At 42.8% G+C, this 20,852-nt stretch overlaps 2 protein-coding genes and 1 non-coding gene across 6 annotated transcripts; 1 reads left to right on the forward strand and 2 right to left on the reverse strand.

The window, feature by feature from the left end:
• snai1b (snail family zinc finger 1b) lies at window positions 1-2,165 on the reverse strand. Its single transcript, XM_086141734.1, has 3 exons — window positions 2,013-2,165; window positions 1,241-1,795; window positions 1-930 (listed from the first exon to the last, which is right to left on the reverse strand). Exons 1-3 carry the CDS (start codon window positions 2,092-2,094, stop codon window positions 749-751), a joined length of 819 nt encoding a protein of 272 aa, XP_085997860.1. The 5' UTR covers window positions 2,095-2,165; the 3' UTR covers window positions 1-748.
• Window positions 2,166-8,494: 6,329 nt separating this feature from the next.
• On the reverse strand, window positions 8,495-8,566 carry trnaa-ugc (transfer RNA alanine (anticodon UGC)). Its single transcript has one exon. It is a non-coding gene; the product is annotated as a tRNA-Ala (tRNA).
• A 3,754-nt stretch (window positions 8,567-12,320) lies between these two features.
• Window positions 12,321-20,852, forward strand: tp53inp2b (tumor protein p53 inducible nuclear protein 2b). Of its 4 annotated transcripts, XM_086141484.1 has the most exons (5): window positions 12,321-12,614; window positions 15,525-15,908; window positions 16,538-16,852; window positions 16,952-17,108; window positions 17,201-20,852. In XM_086141484.1, the coding sequence occupies exons 2-5, from the start codon at window positions 15,785-15,787 to the stop codon at window positions 17,463-17,465; spliced, it is 861 nt and encodes a 286-aa protein (XP_085997610.1). In that variant the 5' UTR covers window positions 12,321-12,614; window positions 15,525-15,784; the 3' UTR covers window positions 17,466-20,852. The 4 variants fall into 4 exon arrangements, with proteins under 4 accessions (XP_085997610.1, XP_085997608.1, XP_085997612.1 ...); XM_086141482.1 differs by having other exon boundaries at window positions 16,538-17,108; XM_086141486.1 differs by lacking the exon at window positions 16,538-16,852.

Genomic DNA, 20,852 nt, shown 5'->3' on the forward strand with positions numbered 1-20,852 from the left:
AACAAAAACATTTATTTACATGTGGCAGAAAAAATATCCATCGCCTAAGTAGAAAGACATAGTTTGTAGAAAAAAACACAAAAGGACAAAATCTTAAAAAAAAAAAAAAAAAGACATTGTGACACCAATGGAAGTAATATTGGTGTCGGTAAGTTGGTCAAGTTTGAGTGGTCCTTCCATGTCCGATATCACACAGCGTGTGTGTGTGTGTTTGGAGTGAGGAAGGGTGAGTGGAGGGTCACCTGTCGCTGAGGTCGGAGCTCCCATGTCCACAGCACCCTAGCCGTCACAGCGTACCACACACAGGCAGCTGTCTCAACACGCGCTCACTTGCTCATACACACATGTCACGTATGTATAGTCTGGTGAGGAATGGCATCCCCACATACACACAAACACACCCGAGCAGCTGCGACGTGGCCAGAGTCCCGGACCGGCCGGCACCGATGGGAGTTTCCTGGGAATTAACTGCAAGTCCAGCTGCTCTCATTTCATACATATACAGACAGCTAACAAGCCGCAACGACGGAAACGCGCCACTAAAAGTCAATTTATCTCTGAAAAAAAAAAAAAAGTTCGATATCTTTACGGAGTTCAGTAAAATGCACATAAGTAGTCATATTATAAAAACAAAGTGTCTAATTTCCAATCTGCAATCCCTTCAGGAGTGATGTGGCGACAACACCCCCGTGTTCTCTAGCTTTCTATTCGAAGCAGAGGCGTGGTGCGGTTCGGGGAGTGCGGGTCTCTACGGAGCGGGGCAGCATCCAGAGGCGTTGTGTTTGTGCAGCAGGGACATGCGGCTGAACGTCCGTGAGCAGGAGCCGCACTGGTACTTCTTCACGTCGGAGTGAGTCTGCAGATGCGCGCGGAGGTTGGAGCGATCGGCGAAGGCCCTGTTACAGTGCTGGCACGCAAAGGGGCGTTCACCTGGATAAGGAGAGTACGGTTAGCAGCAGGAAGACACTTCATTAACAGTACAAAAGATCGGCGCTCCTCCGGTGATTGTTTTTCAAATGAGCCACAGATCACTTGCGACACTACCCTATCCTACTTAACACCGATTGTCTCTGTCATGCAAACTCCGGGAGATTAAATCATGCCATTCTAAGCAATAACAGTCGTTCACACGACGGGAGACATCGATGAATATCAATTAGCACAAGGTACAGGTCAACAGTCGGCCGATCAATGGCGCCGCTCTGACACGATCGTGTGAAAAGTCGTCCCGGAGACCCACCTGTGTGTGTGCGGATATGTCCCCTCAGCAGCCACGGTCTGGAAAAGGCCTTGCCACAAGTGGGGCAGACGCAAGGCAACGTGTGTGAGCGGATGTGCATCTTCAGGGCGCCCAAACTGGCGTACTCCTTGGGGCAGTGTTTGCAGTGGAAGACCGGGCGTGCTGACGCCTCGGGGGGTGGGGATCGGCTCTGTTGCAGCGGAGCGGCGAGGGGGGGCTGGTGATGGGAGGCCTGGTGACGAGACAACGCCGAGAGGCTGCCGTAGCTTTTGCTGCAGTGCAGGCAGTGGTAAGTATGCTGGATGATGTCCGGGCTGGGGGGATCGGAGGAACGTCCGCCGTCCTCCTCCTCCTCGCCGCTGCTGGTGAAGGGAGAGTTGCTGAGGTCCAGGGGGCCCAGCGGAGATGGAGGCAGAGACCCCGCGGTGACGGGGGAGAGGGGCGCGGGGAGGGTGTCTCTGCTGCTGGAGAAGGGCTTGGTGGGGTAGCAGGTCAGGGCAGAACTGTTGTCCTGCGTTGGAAGATCTGCACGGGGAAAGCTCTCCGGGACGAAAGCTGCGGACACAGGGGAGGGCGCGGAAGGTGTCGAGGTGTGAGGACACACAATCTAATAACACACTTGATTTATTTACACTTCTCAGGTCACTTCACACCCCACAATTAACACCACAAAGACAAGTTGAAAGCCTGTCTTACATCCATAAACTTATTTTAAGCAATAACATCACCAGTGAAGACACAGAACCACAGGTGTGGGGGGGGGAAGACGTACCGGTTTGACTCTCCAACTGGCTGTCCCTGTAATACGGTTTCTTGCTGGAGAAATACTTCTTGACAAGGAAGGACCGAGGCATGGTGATAGTGTGGGCTTCCCTCTGCAGCTTGGAAAATAATCCCCCGAATCGATGTTCGGGTGGCGCACGATGGTGATGGACGCAGGAGGTGGAAAAGAAACGTGGAAGAAGCGCTTCTAAAGTTGCCTCCTCATATAGTACCCGGAGCAGCGGAGTGGGTGGGCGGATCACCACCATCACTCCCCCCCCCCCACTCCCACTCCCCAAGGGACACACCCAGTCTTCCAGGGCGCCACCGGGAACACTCGCCACAGGTGCCCCAGTGTGCGGAACGCCGCCGCAAATTGTAAATCTAATTGTGCTTTTCACGCCTATAATGGCCCTCTCTGTACCTGCGGGCCACAACCCTTGTCTTTTATGTGAGTATGAACGGTGCGATTGTGCAGCTGGGATTCCAACCCTAGTCGAAATGTGTTTTTTTTTTTTTTTTGTTGTTGTTGTTGTGAGTGTGGACGGCACGCAAATGCACGTCTGACTAGCTCATTGTGAGGAAATCACGCTAAACAGATAGGATTAAACTCTTACCACTCTTATTCCCCCCAGTTCATTGTTCATTTCTCTATTAAGTGCGGGTAGTTTGAGGCTGCAGCGCCCCTTGTCGGCCGCCTGTCACCCACCCACCCGGGGACATCGCAAGAAAAGTTCACATTTAAATTTGGATTTATTTTTTTTTAAGTCTTGAAGGACTTTTTTAACACAACCAGCTCTTCACACGCCGTCCTGTTCTTTTTTTTGACAGTGAAATATTACTTTTTACATTACATTATATTACATTACAGTCATTTAGCAGACGCTTTTATCCAAAGCGACTTACAATTTTCTCTTCGCGGGGGGGCTGTGAGTCTCCGATGAAAAGCAAGAGGACAAACCCTCTGTCCCCCCCCTCCAATCGACGCAAAAGAGACAATGAGTTCACTCTGACCGCATCCCCCACCCCCTTCTCTGCGGGATCTACCCCCCCTCCCTCCCCCCATAAAAGGAGTCGCTGTTTTGCAGCCTGTTCACGGTGCGATCCGAGGTGTAACAGATCCCCGGCTGGCTGGAACAATATAATAATGCCGAAGGGCTCTTCATGGTCCTGCTTAAAACCGTCAAGAATTAAAAAAAAACAACTAAAAACATGGCACCGAGACGCACGTCAGCTCGCCTGCACGCTTTATCCGCTTGTTTGTCCGGTGCGTAATCGTGCGTAATGGCAACATGTGTTTTTGTGCGTAATTGTGTCCAAATATAGTCCGTCATTAATTTAGGCCTAAATAAAAGATACCAATAAAAAAAAAAAAAGAAGCCCATTGCTGGCCCTGATTCTCAGATGATTTTCTTTTTTATTTCCTTTTATTATTATTATTATTATTGTCTTTCCCGCTGCGTGTACGTGGATGCGCACTGTTCCATCTGACACCTCCAATCAGGTGCCAGCCTTCCAGCTGGAATGTCTCAGTTCAACAGTGCAAAGGGAGTGCAAAGCTCCCCGACACTAGTGTATGTGTGTGCGTGTGTATGTGTGTGTGTGTGTGTGTGTGTGTGCACCTGTCCATGGGCGCCATTGTCACGGCATGCCCGGGAGTTCACACGTTGTTAGACGCTTGTTGACGCCGACGCCACGTAGACTGGAGGTCGGAGGGGGGCAAGGCAGCAGTAAAACAAAAAGCAAATAGCAAAGACACACGTGAAAGTCATCCCGGCTGTGGATGCCTGGGATGAAGCAGATTTATTTTAAAGTTTAATGCTGTTTTTATGATCCCAGTCAGGGGGAGTCTTGGACTCAAACCCTGATCTATGATTATCGTTTACTTGAACTCGACAATAATAACAAATCTGAAGATCCACCTGACACTCTCTCTCTTTCGCACACACACACACACACACACACACACATACACACACGGGGGCAAGGGGTGGGCTGTAAGTGAAAACAGCTGATTATACACTGTTGCATTGACTCTTTGAGGAGAACATTGTGACTGCAGACAATGTGCGTTGAAGCCGGGTCAGAGCGACCTCCTGACACACGGATGACATGAGGACATAAAACGTCTTTTGCTCTGAACAGATGTTTTCTTCTCCTTCTCTCTGGCTTCAGGCGTTTCCCTATGTGTCTGCTCTTCAAATGCTGCTTTCAACCCTTACATTATTTCCCATTTTGGAGGCACGGCCCAAAGCGAGAGCAAAAGAGAGAATTAATCATTGTAACAGTGTTTGTGTGTTTATGTGAGTGTGTATCAGGTGTGTATATATATGCATATGCATTTGTATGTTTCATAAGGCTAATACAGTATTTTGATCCTCTAAGAACTTTGCATGGGCTGTAAAACATATGTGCCCTAGCTACATCTACAATTATTTAACTCACATTTGTGTATGATGTGCAGTTATAAATATTGATATATATGTAGATGTGAGTGTGTGTGTGTGTTTATGTGTATATACATATATGTATATAATCACAGGTTTTTCAAAACATTTTGGTTGGTGTTAAAGTTTGAATATATATAAATATATATACCCACTATTTTCTATAAACTATTTTCTTAAACTAGAACCGTCCCTCATTTTACTATCTTTGAAATGTATTTAATTTCCATTTAAGATTTTTTGTGTGATTGATCAAATTCACACCCACAGCCTTTTCTGGTGGTACTTAAAAATGAACAAGTCTGTTTGGATATCCTGAAATATATTTCTATTATTTTTTTTATTTATTATTATTTATTTAGATTTTTTATTTTATTTTAGATATTGTCATTCACATTCAGGGCTAGACTGCACTTATATCAACTCCGTCTTACCCAGACCAAAATGCAATGCGGCGCAAAAGAGAAATATCTTTTAATATTTTATTTGTGTTCGCGGTCATTCAAATGGGAAATGCTGTAACATGTTGTATCCCCATGTTCCTTTTGCTGTTGGTAAAGCAGCCAAATCCGGTCCAGAAACAGCTTGATGGAGTGAGAAGCACACAAGTGAAGGTCTTGTAGCCACGTTTTACATCTTAAAGCCAATGCAGATCACGCTGGAATAATCAGGTGCATTGTTGTTTTTCAGAGCATCCAGACGACAGGTAATGGCCACTCAGCAGCATTTACATGGAGGATCAGGCAGGTTGTTTGTTGGACCCGGGCTAAGGCACAACAGCTCTGAAAAGCAACCCTCTCGGGTATCCTTCTGATCTTGTGAGGACTGAGGTTCTTCACTTGCATCCCAAAGAAAATGGAAAAGTCGGTCAACGGCAAAACAGGTCTCTGATGTCTTTTCAGAAACGGCCCGTTTTGCCTTTTGAAAAATCTATTTCCTCATTTCAAGACAGTTTGAGAGGTTTTCAGGGAGGGGACATTGATCAGGAGTGAGTGCTTTTCAGATTTGCTGGCAAATTATGACACAGAATGTAAGTTCCTTAATTATGAGTTTGTATTGATTTTCTGTTACTACTCAACCACCGTATGTTTGTTTATCTATGCAGATGTGCATCGATGGTCACCTTCAGTTCAGAGGTCCAGGAGGGAGAGATAAGATTATCCCCCAAGAAGGCAGTGTTGGCAGGAAGGACAAAACATGTGGTCTGTGTTGCCTCCCTGTTTAAATCTGGATTTGATATCAAGACACTTTAACAACAGTCCCCGAAAACTGACCCGCCGCTCCTAGATGCTCTGTATATTTCTCCTAAATATGAAAAACAATGTCCGAATTGCATGGTTGCTCATGGCCGGGCTGTGTGCCTGGAAACCACAGCACAGTTTGTCAAAAATGTGGAAATTAAGCCATAGAGCATAGATTGTTTGATTCTTTTTTTATTTTTTTATTTATTTTTTTTTGGAGCAGCATCTTGAAATGTGAATTCTTTTTAAGTATATATTAGAATAGCAAAATGTGTAACCAAACAACGAGGCGGACGTTTCTAACATCCTGCTGCACTGCATTTACGTGATTGTTCTAAGATGGTTGAGGATTGGCGGAGAAATGCAGATAGATTGAACGTGTTTAATATCCCTTTATGCATGTGTGAAAATTTGAAATGTATACTTTAAATGCATTTAACAATCATTTTTGTCACTTACTTTTGACTTGAACTGACTTTTGTTCTTTTTTAAATACGGATAAATCCGTGCATTATTTATATTCCAATGTGTGCATTGTCGAGCGCTCGTCATGAAACCCAGTTAATATGTCATATTACGTATATAACTTTCCCAAAGTTCAAAATGCTGATGACAAAAGCTGCACAATGAGATGGAGAAATGAATGTCACATAAAACCAATCAACAAATGCACCTGCAGTTTATATCTGTCACCATTGGATAATTAACCCCATAATATTATGTTTGTTATATGGCCAATGCTCCACTGTTGAACTGTCTCCCGTAAACAGACGTGTCAAACCACTTATTGTGTTCCTGATCTGCAAACACCGCGTCGCCATTGGAAACATTTTCGAATGAGGTGGCGACGGCTGATTTTCACTGAGACAGGATTGTGAAAACGTATACAGCGGATTTTGTGTTTTATTGTATGACAAAGAAATTATCTTGTCACAGAATCCAGAGTTCTTGTGTAGAAGCCAGTTGATGAAATTGAGCCAGATGTGGAGGTTTGTGTGATCCGCTCTCCCTTTATCTGGTCAGACGCTGCAGTCCCACCGCAGACGCCCTTTGATGTGATATATATGGCACCATAAAAGGTCATCGGCGAGTCGGTGGATGTTTTGGAGATGATCTGATGGTATTTGGACAGAGGTCTGTTTCCTCGAGGTCAGGCGGTAACTCACTGTTTTCATTTTATTCAAGACCATTCCGGACAATAAAATAACGACGTCTCAGTGGCGCCATCTAGTGTTCAAAATAAATACTAAGTTCACGGGGGCAGTTCCCTAACTGGCCACTAGAGGGCGCCAAAAGACCTTGTTGTGATAATTGTTAGGCGTTTCCCTGTCAGCGATTCCAGGGGAGTTTCCATCCATCCATCTTCTGGCTCCTAAATTCTAAATATAACCTCTGTATAAATACATGATTATTACTATGAAAATGCTTCAAATATGACAGTAATTATTCCCACTTCAGAAAATGTCAATTTGACTTTTTTTCTTTGGCAGTGTTCATATTATCAGATCTCTGAATTTCACTGAAGTTTGATTAATTTCTTGATAAACTTATTAGTTGGCTCATAAAAAAATGAAATAAATTACATTCATTGGGATGTGAATCTCAAAAAAAAAAAAAAAAAAAAAAAAAAAAAAAAGCACATTGCACACACGCATAATCCGTCTGAAACCTGTATTTAAAGTGCAGAGCGTGCCAGGCAAACATCCTGTGGAATGGATATGTGGCAATCATGTCAAGGTCAATTTAAAATACATTTTTAGGTCATAATGTGCAGACTTGTATGTGGGTTAAGACTTTATAGGCTTGTACGGGTGCGTGACCCCAAAGGCCCTGTTTCAGGGCAGATAGTGTGTCCTCCTTGGACGATAGCCCATCTCCACCTTGCTAAAAGCAGAGAACATCCATCTGTGACAGCCAGTATGTTTTTTTCCAGGCTGTGGAACTACCTGACTGTCGGTTGCCTCATATGACCTTTCTCAAAAATGCAGAATGCTTCTGAACCCCTAACCCCCCCTCACTGTCAGTCAGCTGAGCGATAAAGCATAAGCACAAATACAAAAGTGACACATTGTGATCATACTAGCAAAATATGAAGCTATTTATCAACATTTTCTCGAAAATACTAATAATAAATAATAAAAATGAATAAATACTTTATTATAATTATTTAAAAAGGGAAGGAAGTTCACACGTAGAAGGAATGTGGCAACAGTTGACAGTTACACTGTGTGCTGACCTGAAGATAAACACAGACTGGGCAAAGAATATGATACACTACATAATACAAAGTGCAGAGTGCAATGCTGTGGTAGTTAAGTAGGACTCAACAGGAGTAAAGGGGTCAGTGAGGTAGTGCGGGAAGATATATAAATATGAATACACATGATTGAATGTATATTACAATGTATATATTTTTCACAACAGTGATGTGTCTCATTGTGTGTGCAATGAGGAGCGTGTGGTGTGAATGTGTGTTATGTGTGTGACGTGAGCTTATAATAAGGCTGCATCGTGATGGGGATTCAAGACTCAAGATTATTATTTGGGACTGTGCAGGCACAATGACATTTAGCAGTGAGATCTGCAGCTCTGCATATATACATGATAATAAATAAAGTTATAGACATAGTGTATAGGCATGATATATACGCAATGTGACGAGGTAAGAGCAGTTCTTTACACTGCCCTTTAATTCAGGTCTATGAAAATATACGCATTCTGTTATAAAAAATCTATTTGCATAAAACATTTTATTTTAAAGGGAGATGATGAAACTTCATTTAAAACTGAGAGGAAAAGTCTATTGGAGATGCCGGGGATTGAACCCGGGGCCTCATACATGCAAAGCATGCGCTCTACCACTGAGCTACATCCCCTTGCCGTGCATCAATGAGGGGATTTTTTCTTTATAAAATTGTCAAAGGGTCAGCTGTCAGTTCATGTTCACTGTAATTTGAGGACAGGATCTGAGGTCTGGATTTCAAGTGTCAGTGAGCGCCTTGTCGTCTATCCTAACAGCAACACACCCCTAAGTATACCGAAGCAGTTGAGGTTAACATATGTGATGCTCCTCACCTCTTTGTATTCCACATGTCATCGTGTGGCATGATACTTTTTTCCCTCACAGTGACTGAGAGGAAAAAAAAATCACTGTCGTTGATAATAAGTGCTAAAAGTAAGGTAAGTAAGTTTGCCGCTCAGCACTGCCCTCTGCTGGTCTCATGCACGGCCCATGTTTTGTTTTTTTCTGGTCAGGGGGACACTTTTAATTCAGGCACTCCAAGTCTGCACTTCATCTCCTCCCAAACCAAAAGTGGGACGTTGACAGACAGATAATAGAACACTAGCAAAGTATGCATTTGTTAAAGTGAACCAGACCAGTGAAGTTTTGCATCATCCAAAGCAGGACTTAATCCCTCGGGGAATTTAAAATAGCTCTCATGTGAAGTTCTCTTCGGCGGGGGAGAGTTCATGAGGGGCTACAGCCCCTGGAGAGCACAGCCTGTCGTCACGCTCGCCGTGTTTATCAGAACACCCTGGCCGGGGACGCCGTTTCCAGCCCCCGTTCGATCGAGCCTTCTAGGGGGAGGACTGAGGCAAAATGGCTTCGGGGGAAGCTCAAGGAGGGAGTAGGAATGAAAAAAGAAAGATAGGATAAGGGACATCTTTGCACTCTCCTTCTTCTCTCATTTCCATCTGCAAAAAAGAGTTCACTGGGTTGTCGAAATTCCCGGGAACAGGGGAGAAACACCATATCAGCTCTGATGTGATACATTGGTTGTGTGACATAAACCTGCTATGTTGAGTCAGTGCCGCGTAAGGAATAGTGGAAGTGTTATCCGTGTCCACTGTGATATGTTTGGGTCCGGACAGTGTAACCGAGCGTATTATGTAAAGGCTCCCTGCGTGCAACATGAGAAGCCGACCATAAGGCATGTGAGGGGAAGGCTTAAATACAGCTTCGCCAATGGCATTTATACTTTCACCTCCCAGTTTCGAGTTTCAATTTAACTCGAGCGTTTCTTTAAAAGTACACAAAGATATTATTCTAAGACTGATGAAGATGCATCGATAAAGTATTCGCTTACATTGCCTCCTAAAAAGCAAGAAATCAAATGTGAATTTATGTTGGAACCGAACGACCGCGACAGCACGTTGCATATGTCTTCTGAGGTTGCTGCCCTTATCTTCTGCCAGCAGCCGGTCTGCAAGCGTTCAAAGGACGGGAGACAGAGGCCCAAATAAACACTCATAACACATGCAGGAGGCTCCATGTTATAATATGCAGAAAAAGTATGCAGAGTTTATTGAACTCATGTCTGTTGTTGTTCCATACCAATTTCCCTGAAAAGTCTTTTTAAAGCCGCTACGCTTTTCTAAAATAAATGACAACAAAAACTTACTGTCCTCTCACACAGCCAGTTCTGTTTGTTCCTGCTGAAGGAAAAGGATGGCACGGCTGCAGACAAGTAAACAGTCGTGTCACCATGCTGTGACTAAGACTTCTGAGTCAAACAGTCCCGCGCCACACCTTGACCATTTACCCCAAACAAATAGTAACAATTCCAGTGTGAGGATTGACTAGCATGCAACCCTCAGCATGAAGCACATACCTGTCAGCTGTGTCAGAGAGTTCAAGGCCAGACATGCTGTTAAGCCAGCATAACATGTCATTTTTATGAATATCAACATCTCAACAAGAGGGGGACTGTAACCTTTCACCTATTTCTCCGGCCTCCGGCTTGCTTGGGAAACTGGGAATTCAGCGGAGCAAGGCGGTTTCACTCAAACCTCTGCCTCAACCACGAAGGGATGCAAAGGAGCAATTGCTAATGAATTAAAACCTAAATCTGTTTTTGTCCCATCCCATTTGTTAAATAAATCTGTTAAAAAACTGAAAGAAATCTACAGTTCACTGATAAGTGAGTTACTGATAACAACAATGTGCTAGAAGGACATGATATCACAGGTTGTAGTAAGCCACAGACTTTTCTTGATGAGAACAAAAACAGCAGCAAGTATGCACAGGCCGTCCTTTTAACCATGTCTACCGTACTGGGATTTAATCATTGCTGGGTAAATGTCTATGCTTGTGCGTGTGAGGTGTGTGTGTGTGTGTGTGTGTATGGGGGGGGGGGGTTGCCTAGCACCTTGTAACTATATAAACTGAAAGCATATCACCTTGCGTTTGCAAAGCCCGCACCGGGCCAGTCGCTCGGCTCATCCCTTTGTGATGGAAGCATTTAAGCTTACTTGGCAGGACCTCTAGTTGGTGGGTTTCATAAGTTTTTCTTCTTTTTTTTTTTAAGTTATGTCTGACTAAACACACATCTGCAAAATATGTTTTCCAGCTTTAAAAAATTGGGTAATGTACTATTTTAATGTAAGATATCATGAAAATTCCTCAAAGTGCCAACTAGACTTTCTTAACCATATCATCTTGGCATCATAGACATCATATAAATGGCTAATTCAAAAGCAAATTAGTTTTTAGAAAACAATTCATTTTTTCACAGAATTTCTCTGTGGGAAGAGATGCGGGAAGGCATGATTGAGTTATATCATGTAAAATTATAAGGTAAAATCCACCTCGGTTTGATAAAGTCAAATGAGTTGTAAAACAATGGAAAGCAGAAGGTTAATCACACAAGAAATTTCAAAAGAAACATACGATATGAAAACAATAACAAAAGACGAAGCAAAAATGAGCGGAAAAAAAGTGAAGCGGCAGAGTGAGGGAAAATCAGCAGCACAATCCTCCCTGCCAGCGGCACGCAGGGGCGTCCAGGACATGGTGTTGTGTATTTAAGAATCATCTCAAGCAAGTGCAAACAACACAGACTGTCTAGAAGCAATGTGGTCTTTCAGTCAACACACACACACACACACACACACACACAGACACACTATGTCAATAGACAGCAATTTTCACTCATAAAAGGCAGTGTGTTCTTGGAGCTTTGCAGACTGCAGAGTGTGAAAGTGACCACCAGGGGTTTTTCCACATCTTCTGCAAAGACCATTGGTTACTCAAATGCTGCATTGGATAGCCGAGTGTGATTGGCTGGTGAATGTTAAGTGGAACATGGAGGTCGTCTCAGCTGAGGGAAGGAGGTCGACGGGGTGGGGCGAAGAGCTCTATTTACAAGTGAAATTTAAAGTGACATCACTGGAAACACAGCTGTAATCTTTACAAGTTAGAGCTGTATGGTGCAGGAACGAAATCTCACGCATCGTGCATGATTTACAGCGACAATGTTCGTCGAGATCCACAAATGCGACCTAGATAGGATGCATAAAATCGAAACGATACAGGCAACACGGACCTGTTTAGTCACTTGGTTTGCAACACATATTCCCATGACTGTTACTGGTTGAAAACAGACTGGGGATCGGTTTTTCCACCCGCAACGCGAGTCATAATAGAAGGCGATGCTGACCGGAAATCGGCGTCGGGTGCAGGTTGACAGCTGCCCTCGTCCGGCCCCCCCACCGCGCAGCCCCGGGGCCCAGCTTCTGGCTTGTGTAATATTCTGATTGGCTGATGCGCTGGCGGGGGGCGGGGCGATGGGCGTGGCCAGGAGTATTGTGATCTCACAATCAGCTGTTTTGTACGTTCTACATACTGATCCGAGGATCAGCTGGAGGCAGCAATAAGCAGGAGGAGAATCTGCAGGAAGAAGAAGAAAAAAAAAAATATATACATAGAGGAGAAGGCGTTAAAAGCTGCAGATGTTATGATCTGAAACATCAGTGTAACATTTTACAAGAAGCCCTTCTTCTGAGAAGAAAGCCTTTTATTTTTTTATATCATGGTGTTTTGACTACCTCACTTAAAGGCTATCTAAAGCTATGCTTTAAGAATTTTTGTCGTTTCTACTGTGTGTGATCTCGTTTACAACTTGAATATTACTGCAAAGGCAGGTAGGCGCTCTCCATTTGATAATCGATGCATTATTTTCGTATTTACATCTGTGATTTCATCAAAAGAACTGTATGCCGTATCCGTGTTAATAGAAATCGTCAACACAGGCCACGGTAGAATCCCGTTTCGTGTATTATAGTGAAGTGGTTTCACCCTGTGTCATATCGCTGACCGTTGTGTTGGGATTACAAATGGTTATTATCGGATCGTCGAACGATGTGAGAGCAGTGCAACAGTTTAAATCTGTATTCCTGTATTCGACGTCCTCCGCGGCTCCCTGCAGGACGCCTGCAGCCGTTGTTATGCTAACTGCACCAAACGCTGATGTGGAGTCAAGTTGATGGCGGATGTTTGTGTTTGTTTTTTTCTTTGTTTGTTTGTTTTGTTCTGAAGATATCACCGATTGTTACATTTTACGGGGGAAAAGAATAACGCCGTATCGCCAGCAGGCTCTTGTGTCGGTGATCCCCAGCTGTCATTGCTGTGACCCTTCAGCTGGAGGGCTTACACAGATAATTCATGTTTAGCCCGGATACACGGAGGAAAGTGGACGTTGTCTCGGCCGTCGAACCGAACGGTCGAGTTCGGCGTTTGGTTTTCTTCACATATATTAACCCCCATGTATATATTTTTTTTTCTTTTCCCAGTAACAGCATCTTTTCTTCTTCGTCTTTATTTATTTATTTAAAGAACGTCGAAACAATCCCCTTCACCAAGGCTGCGGTTGTCCAATCATTTTCGATACATTGGAGCAAACATCCGTCGTGCAACTATTCTTTATAATATTTTATTCAATCTTTTCTTTTTCACCAAGTATTTTTTATTATTGTTTTCGCCGTTTCTCTTCGCTCCGGTAAACTGGAGCCTCTTCGTCAGCGTCAGTGACGTCAGCGTGACGCCACAGGCGTCTTGTTTTCATTTCTCCAGAGGCTCCGCCCACCGCCCGTTGGCCACGCCCACATTTTAAAGTCCCCACTCCGAGGAGGAGCGGTGGAATCCCGCCTTTATGTTTTGCAAAAGAAATATCACTGTATGATGTGATGCTCGGCCCCGGAAAAAAAACACGATTGTGACTTTTTCATCTCCTTTAAGGTCATATAAGAACAAAGGGATTCTGCAATGCAAGTGTGTAGAATATATCCACACTTGTATAGTGACTGAACAATAAAAGGTTATTCCTGGACCAGTACCAGGTGTACAGGTTTGATTTACATCTATATTCCTGTTGAGGAAGAGATGGCAAATTTGCACAGCCGTGATCCTGATTTTATAATTTACAATTCAAAAATATGCGTCACTTATGTCAGCGTGGTAATACATGCAACGCAACCAATGCTAGAGACAGATATTTGTGTCGGATTGATGACTACATTGTCACCATTCAATCATTTCCAATTTTCTTAATGAGTCTTAAAGCAACCAAAATGCATAAAGTGATTTAAGCATGTTTCTGATTTTTACCATAGACACTTACAGTCTTATCCAAAGCAGCAATCAGGTCTTCTTGCAGTTTCATGATTAAACTAAAAGATAACTAAGTTCGGAAGTTTAGCCTCTTTATGTCCTGGAATACAATAAAACCACACCCAGACTTAACAAACAGACAAAGTTTAGTCAGACAAATTAATTGTGAAGCATGAAAGGAATGGGGCCCTGCAACTTAACTGACTGGATAGACTTTGTAATCTAGAGAGGTTTTTTATTTTTTTTTAAATTACAGATTAGAAGTAGGTTCACACTGATTTTAATGAGAATGACCATATTATTTTGTTGTTTCTGGGTTGAGATGTCCCTACATAGTCACCCTGATTTTCCAAATAAAGACGTAAGGAAGTGTTCTGATCCCTGACATGACAAGCATTCAAACATGTCTTTTATTTTGGAGTTTATATAGTGAGCTGATTTGTCAACAACACCTGTTGGTCTCCTATGAGCACTTTTGGGATGGAGTGGGCAGTGGGTTAAGATCTAAATCTGAATTGCTACTACTGACAGATATTGTAATGTCATTTAACTCCCAAGTAAAAGGTGTTTGAGTGCGACACTGAAGTGTACTCGGCGATGGTGCCAGTGTGCACTCTGTGGCTAGACTCGCTCAGTTTACAATTTTATTGTAATAAAATAAACAAGTAAATATTATCCCCCCCTATTTGATCATGGAGGGATTTGGTCTGTAAGCATTTGCTGTTCAGACATCTGGTCAACATTACATCATCATTCCTGTTTCGGCCAGTCACTTGTTCATTGCCTCACTACTGTTTGCATTAACATTTTTTACATCTTTGGTTTTTCAGTTTGAAAGAGTTTGCGGTTTCTTTTTTAATATTTCCCACCTCCTACTCTGTCCTGAGGTGTGATCATTTGTGGTCGGGCTGCCACTCGGTGGTTATCCAAATTTATAGTTTTTGTAAGGCAAGACAGCGCAAGGACATTTTCCACCAGTTCAAAATCAATTTATTTCTTTGTATGTCACCTATATTCCTCTGCCTGTGTATGTAATATTTATAAAGGCTGTAACCCGGTACCTTCTTCATTATCGTGTTGCCGGCTCCAGTACCATTTGTTGAATAATCAGTATTTCTATCGGTGCCCTGACCTTCTTTTAGCCCATCCCTAAAAAACTCTTCTTCGTTTAAAAATGTAATTGATATTTTGGCTTCCAGCAGCTCAACAGACTCTGTTGTGAAATTTTATTATTTAGTTCAGCTCTGTGACCCAGGCGAAAAATCCCTAAAAGTTCAAGTGCAGCCCGAGAAAATATGTCAAACTCGTAATGTAACACCGAGGAAGCTCACGCTGCACAATGTCATCTGTGGTTCTTTGTCTAAGCAATAGGAAATTAACTCAGATGTCTTTTTTAGGAAGTCAGTGAAAAGTAACCACTTTCTTTTTTCTCTCTCTTCCAATAGGCCTTTGATGCGAACCAAGTGAAACCTTACATTTGCACTACAGAAGCCCATCCACTCGTCTTTGTTGAACCCAAGATCCAGCAAAGGGCTTCAAGTGGGGAAAAAAAAGACTGCAAAGAAAAACAACAAGAAGAAACAATATATTAACCAACAGCAAGCGATACCTAAAAAGCAAATAACAAAATCAAAGGCAGCTACAGCTTTTTCTTGCGGACGACAAAAAGCGCCGAAGTCTTCAACACCTGAGAACACAAGCAATCATGTTTCAACGTCTCACCAACCTGCTGTTTGGGGAAGTTGAGGAGGTGGCAGTTGAGCTCAAGGGACCCAATCCCTGCGTGACGGAGGCCGACGAGGAGGGATGGATGCTTGTCAGCTTGTCTGGTAAGCAATTCATGGAGCAAATGTTGCGTGAAGTTTTGCAGGAGTAGGGTAACTGAAAGATAGCATTGCAGTCTGGAGTATGACCGTGCTTCCGTGGGGTAACATTTGACGTAGAGGCATCATGGGAGTGACTGAAAACTCTACTAACACGGGCCACCGCTACACTGGTGTTGACACATGAGGCCTCCTTACCAACAAGGCTGTCAGTCAGATGATGGATACATTCACTTCTTTGTGCAATTACATGTCCTTCCTCTTTGTTTATGATTGAGATCATGACAAAGGCAAATTGCTGATGAGCTCAAAAGAATACTGGAGAAGAATTATGTCTCTGACATAATCAGATCCCTTAAAGGGTTAGCATAACTAATGATGTGACTCTTTTATGTTTTGTGTTTCCCTGCCCCTTCCTCTCCTCCTCTTCCAATTTTTAAACACCTTTATATTTCCCACACTGGTGTGTGTGTGCGCGTGCGTATGTGGACTTCACAAAAATCCCCGTTCAACCTGCATGGCTTTCTCAACATCTACTACCTATGTATAAAAATTGCGACCTCCCCACGCCTCAACTTAAACATCCATCTTTGGCTGTCCCATCCCTGATTTCATCACTGCCATGTGCTCAAAAGAATCGGATTGCACGATGCAGACCGATGATGAAACAGGAGCCCCTCTTATTGCACATTCACAACCAGACAGTAACCTGTCAATTCATCAAGACACTCTTGCACAGACTGAATGCCCAGCTCCTGTCCTTGACTCATCGAACAAGCGACGCAGGACACGTAAAGCTCGAGCAAAAAGGGCCGTGGCATCGTCAGACCCCGTGTCTTACCCGTGTGCTTGCCCGTCAGACTTGGGTGCTATAGCACCCGTGACCCTTCCAAGACGGGCCAGACTTTCCACGCCCTGCTCCGCAGAGTCGGTGTCTCCCGCTTCTGGGAGTGAGTGTGGGGACAGCGGGGGTAGCAGTAAGCCAGGCTCAGAGAGAGGTTGCATGGATGAGAGTTGGTTTGTCACCCCTCCCCCCTGTTTCACCGCAGAAGGCGCCACAGCAGAGGCCAGCCCAATGGAGGACCTGCTCATCGAGCACCCCAGCATGTCTGTGTACGTCTCCCCCAACAACCTGTCCATGGTTTCCAACAGCAACCTTTCTGCCGTGGGTGAGGAAAGCATCGCGAGCCTGGCGAGCAACGTTAGGTGAGAAGCACCACCCTGATAGCTAAAGGCGCACCTACTCGTTTTAACATCCTCATGACTGTTGCAATAATCACCGTGCTTTGTCTTTGCAGAGCGCCTGAACCGGCCGCCGTTACTGCCACCCGCAGCAACGCGCCCCCTAGGGTCAGTCGTGGTACAGCTGGCCAGGCCGGAGCCCTGACCAAAGTCACTCAAATGGCCAGGGTCCAGCGTAGCAAAGCCCGCATTGAGAGGCGCCATCTGAGCCGCAAACGCATCCAACGCCAAAACCGCACAAGGGAGCAGGTTCCTCGCCATGCAACCCATAGCAGAAACACTTTCCTTCACCAGCCTAGCAAGCGTAACATCTGCCACTAAACTCCTGAGCAAACAAGGGGTCATCATTTACTCCGAGGGCATTAGTAGTGCTTAGTCAGTGCTAAAAAACACATGATTAAACGAATTCAACAACAACATATTTTCTTAAACTTACCGCACGCTGTCATATGACCCTCTAATACCAATCAGCTGTGCTTTTTTGTTTTGATTTAGAAATGTCTGATTTCCCTTACTAGTGTAATGCCATGTCGTGCTGTTACAAACCAAGTCCTCTAAGTAGATCTGAGCAGAACTTTACTAATCTTATTTTCAGTCACAGTATCCGTAAAACTATAAGAAAAGTCTATAAAAATATTTCTACACTTTATACCTAGTAACAATAATGTCAAAAAAAAATACACAAAAAGTTGAGCGCTATAAGTTTTCTCTCCTAGTTAGTGAAATCTTCACCCTTCTTTCACTCTTGTTTCAGGCATATTTGTATGAATTCAACCGTCCAGTCCATTTAATCAACCCAATAAATTTGGAGATAATATCTTTAAGTTGCCATTGATATTGGGATACAATGCAGGGGGGAAAATGCAAGAGGGAGACATGTGGAACTTGAACATCTTTGCATAGTAAACAAGTCATCTTTTCTTCAGTTTAAGAGTAAAGAAGGTTTTTTATCTCAAATTATATATTTGTGTATACCATGTGATTAAAAAAGTCACTAAAAACATTAGTTTAACATGTTCGAGTTTACCCAAGCGATATACAAGCGACATAATTTACAGAAACGTGCAGTTTCTCTTTTCTCGCTTTATGATGGATTCAAGCAAGTGGGAGATGGCAAAAGGTTGAAGAAATCAGACAAAATAGAAAATAATTGAGACAATGAATATTAACCAAAGTGGTATTAAAGCGTGTGATTAGGTTGAAATGCTTGAAGGAAAGTAAAATGTAACCCTTTGACAGGCCTGGAAATGAGACATTGAGCATCATTAAAGGTAACTTAGAAGGTGCGTTTTGCTTTTTAAGTCTTTTTGTTTAAAATAGATTTTTTTAACAAAAGGGTCATGAACGTAGAAGATTTAATAGAATCCAGGTCTCGCCATTGGGTTACAGGGTTGGTTTGGTAAAAGTAAGTGCAGGATAGGAATACATGGTGGGTTTGGGTCTTTTTGTCTTTATTTCCACAACTCTTTTTGTTTTTGATGTTTTTTTCCAGTCTCTGGCTCTCTGCAGTTCCACCAAAGAAAGCTTTTAACAAGAATACAAAAAAAAACAAAAAAAACTCTTGAAACGCACACAACATGACGATTTATTAAACTGTGTCATATTTCAATTGAAGCCATGTGCCCAGCACACAGTTGCCATTCTCACCCAGTGTGTGCTGTGATCTTAACATTTTGCATATAAACACCAAAAACAAGGCTCTGTTTATATACGACAGTCCATCTTTTTAGAGCGTTGACAGAATAGCAAGGAACTCTGTGAGGAAAAAAGGGGGTAAACATCATCCTCAAGTTCCATCTCCTTCCCCTTACAATACATTATTTCGCTTTCATCTAACATACATCTTTTTTTTTTTCCAATTTAATCCACCACATCTTTTTTTTGGATGCACATCGAGCTTGAACAGTGTCCACTTACAGCTAGCTTAATGATATGTATTCAAAAACAATAGTAACCAATGGTGCTGAAGTGTATGTTTGTAAATTATTCAAAACATGGATGTAAGTTTGCACTGTCATACATTTTGTGAGTCAAAGTTTTAGCTGTGTGCTGTGTGCTTGTGTTTTTGTTTTCCTTTTGTGATTTATTTTGTTTTGGATTAAAACTGTGTGTGAGAAAATGTATTGAAATGTCAAATGCTAGAGAAGAAGAAAAAAAAAGCAACAGTATGAATACAGATAAGTCTTTTATTTCCCTTGTAAATATTACAAAACCATTTATAACACTGTTAGATGTCAAAGCCTCTCAGGATTTGAGTCCACAATGTTGTGTGCAATGGGAATGATACGAATCCTCTCTCTGCCTCACCTCTGTGCTCATGATCAAACCAACAGGGCTTGTTTGAGCCACCAGCTAAGGCTCTTTGCCCAACCTCTTGATCTTGTTGTGGAGCACCATAACAAATGGCACTAGAACTCCCAAGTCGCTGTGTCGTGGGCAAACACTGCCCTCCAGAGGTTCTGGGTGTTGTTAGGAAGCTAGTGCTGATCCAGTACATTAACATGGTTTTATATTTCATGTTTTATGCACAATAGTTTGTTGGGAATCTGGTTATTCATCGGCGCTTTTTGGGAATTCTCTCATTTCAATGATCAAGACAAATGATTTTTTCCTTTGTATCACATACCAGAGCTGTTTATTGGTTCAGTTTATCCTGAAATTACTTATTTAAGCATCTGTTAATTTTTGTCACGCAAATATTATCTTTCCATTTTCAAGTTTATTATAGTGTATTCTCTTGCAGTGGATAGGTGCTTGATGATAAGCCTCGAATGCAGACACGCACACAGACACACCGATCAGGCGCTGCCTCACTATGGGGACTTACTATCAAGTGATGTGCCCAAGCGGATAGTTTTATCTTTTTCTTACCTACAAAATGAAAACAGGTCAATAATGTTAGATCAAGTGTGTGTGCGTGATTGTTTGCATGTGTGCACACACGTGTATACATCATTGTGTGAATGCAAAATCTTCTGGAGGAGCTGTGCAACTGCAGACCAGTTGTCTGTATTTAGAATTTTTTTTCCTTTGCCACCAATGTCATGTAAAAAGGAATGTGTCCCAAAATATGTGGAGTAGGATTATTGAAAGGCGTGCTATCTGAGTGGAACTCATAGAGAAATGGAGCGAGGGAGTGATCACCTATTGTATCGAATCCACATGATACAAGGAATGTGTACAGGGAAAGATTGAGGCAAGAGATAGATAGATTCTATTAAATGATATTAAATGTATGATAAAAGTATGATATAATAGACTATGCTTGTATTTTCCCATATAGATATTAGAAATGTTGTGCGCTAATATATTTCAATGAAAAGCATTGAATGTCTGGGACTGGGCGTTTCATATGATTATACTGTGCCCTGAAATGATGGCAGCTTAAAAACACATGAGGATTTTCTTATGTTTCATCTAAATTACTACATCCCTCCTCTAAAATGAAATATAAAGACATATACAATTTGGTGTATCTGATATATATGGTGATTGTGCCTTTCACTCCTTCTGCATGGTTTTTGTGATGTACTGAGTTTTTCCATCCCCAGTAAGGACAGTTGTCCACCGACAGGCAAGACCTATGCAAAAATCAACGGATGGTTTTTCCAACATCCATTCAGAAAACACAGGTATCCGCCAAAAAAAACATACAAACAAAAAAAAAACTGCAACAATAAATACTCAGGTTAACACCTGAATCTTGCG

Source organism: Fistularia commersonii, chromosome 34 (assembly GCF_037954325.1).
Source record: "Fistularia commersonii isolate RoL2024-O1a breed Wild chromosome 34, RoL_Fcom_v1.0, whole genome shotgun sequence".
In the NCBI taxonomy this organism is placed as follows: domain Eukaryota; kingdom Metazoa; phylum Chordata; class Actinopteri; order Syngnathiformes; family Fistulariidae; genus Fistularia; species Fistularia commersonii.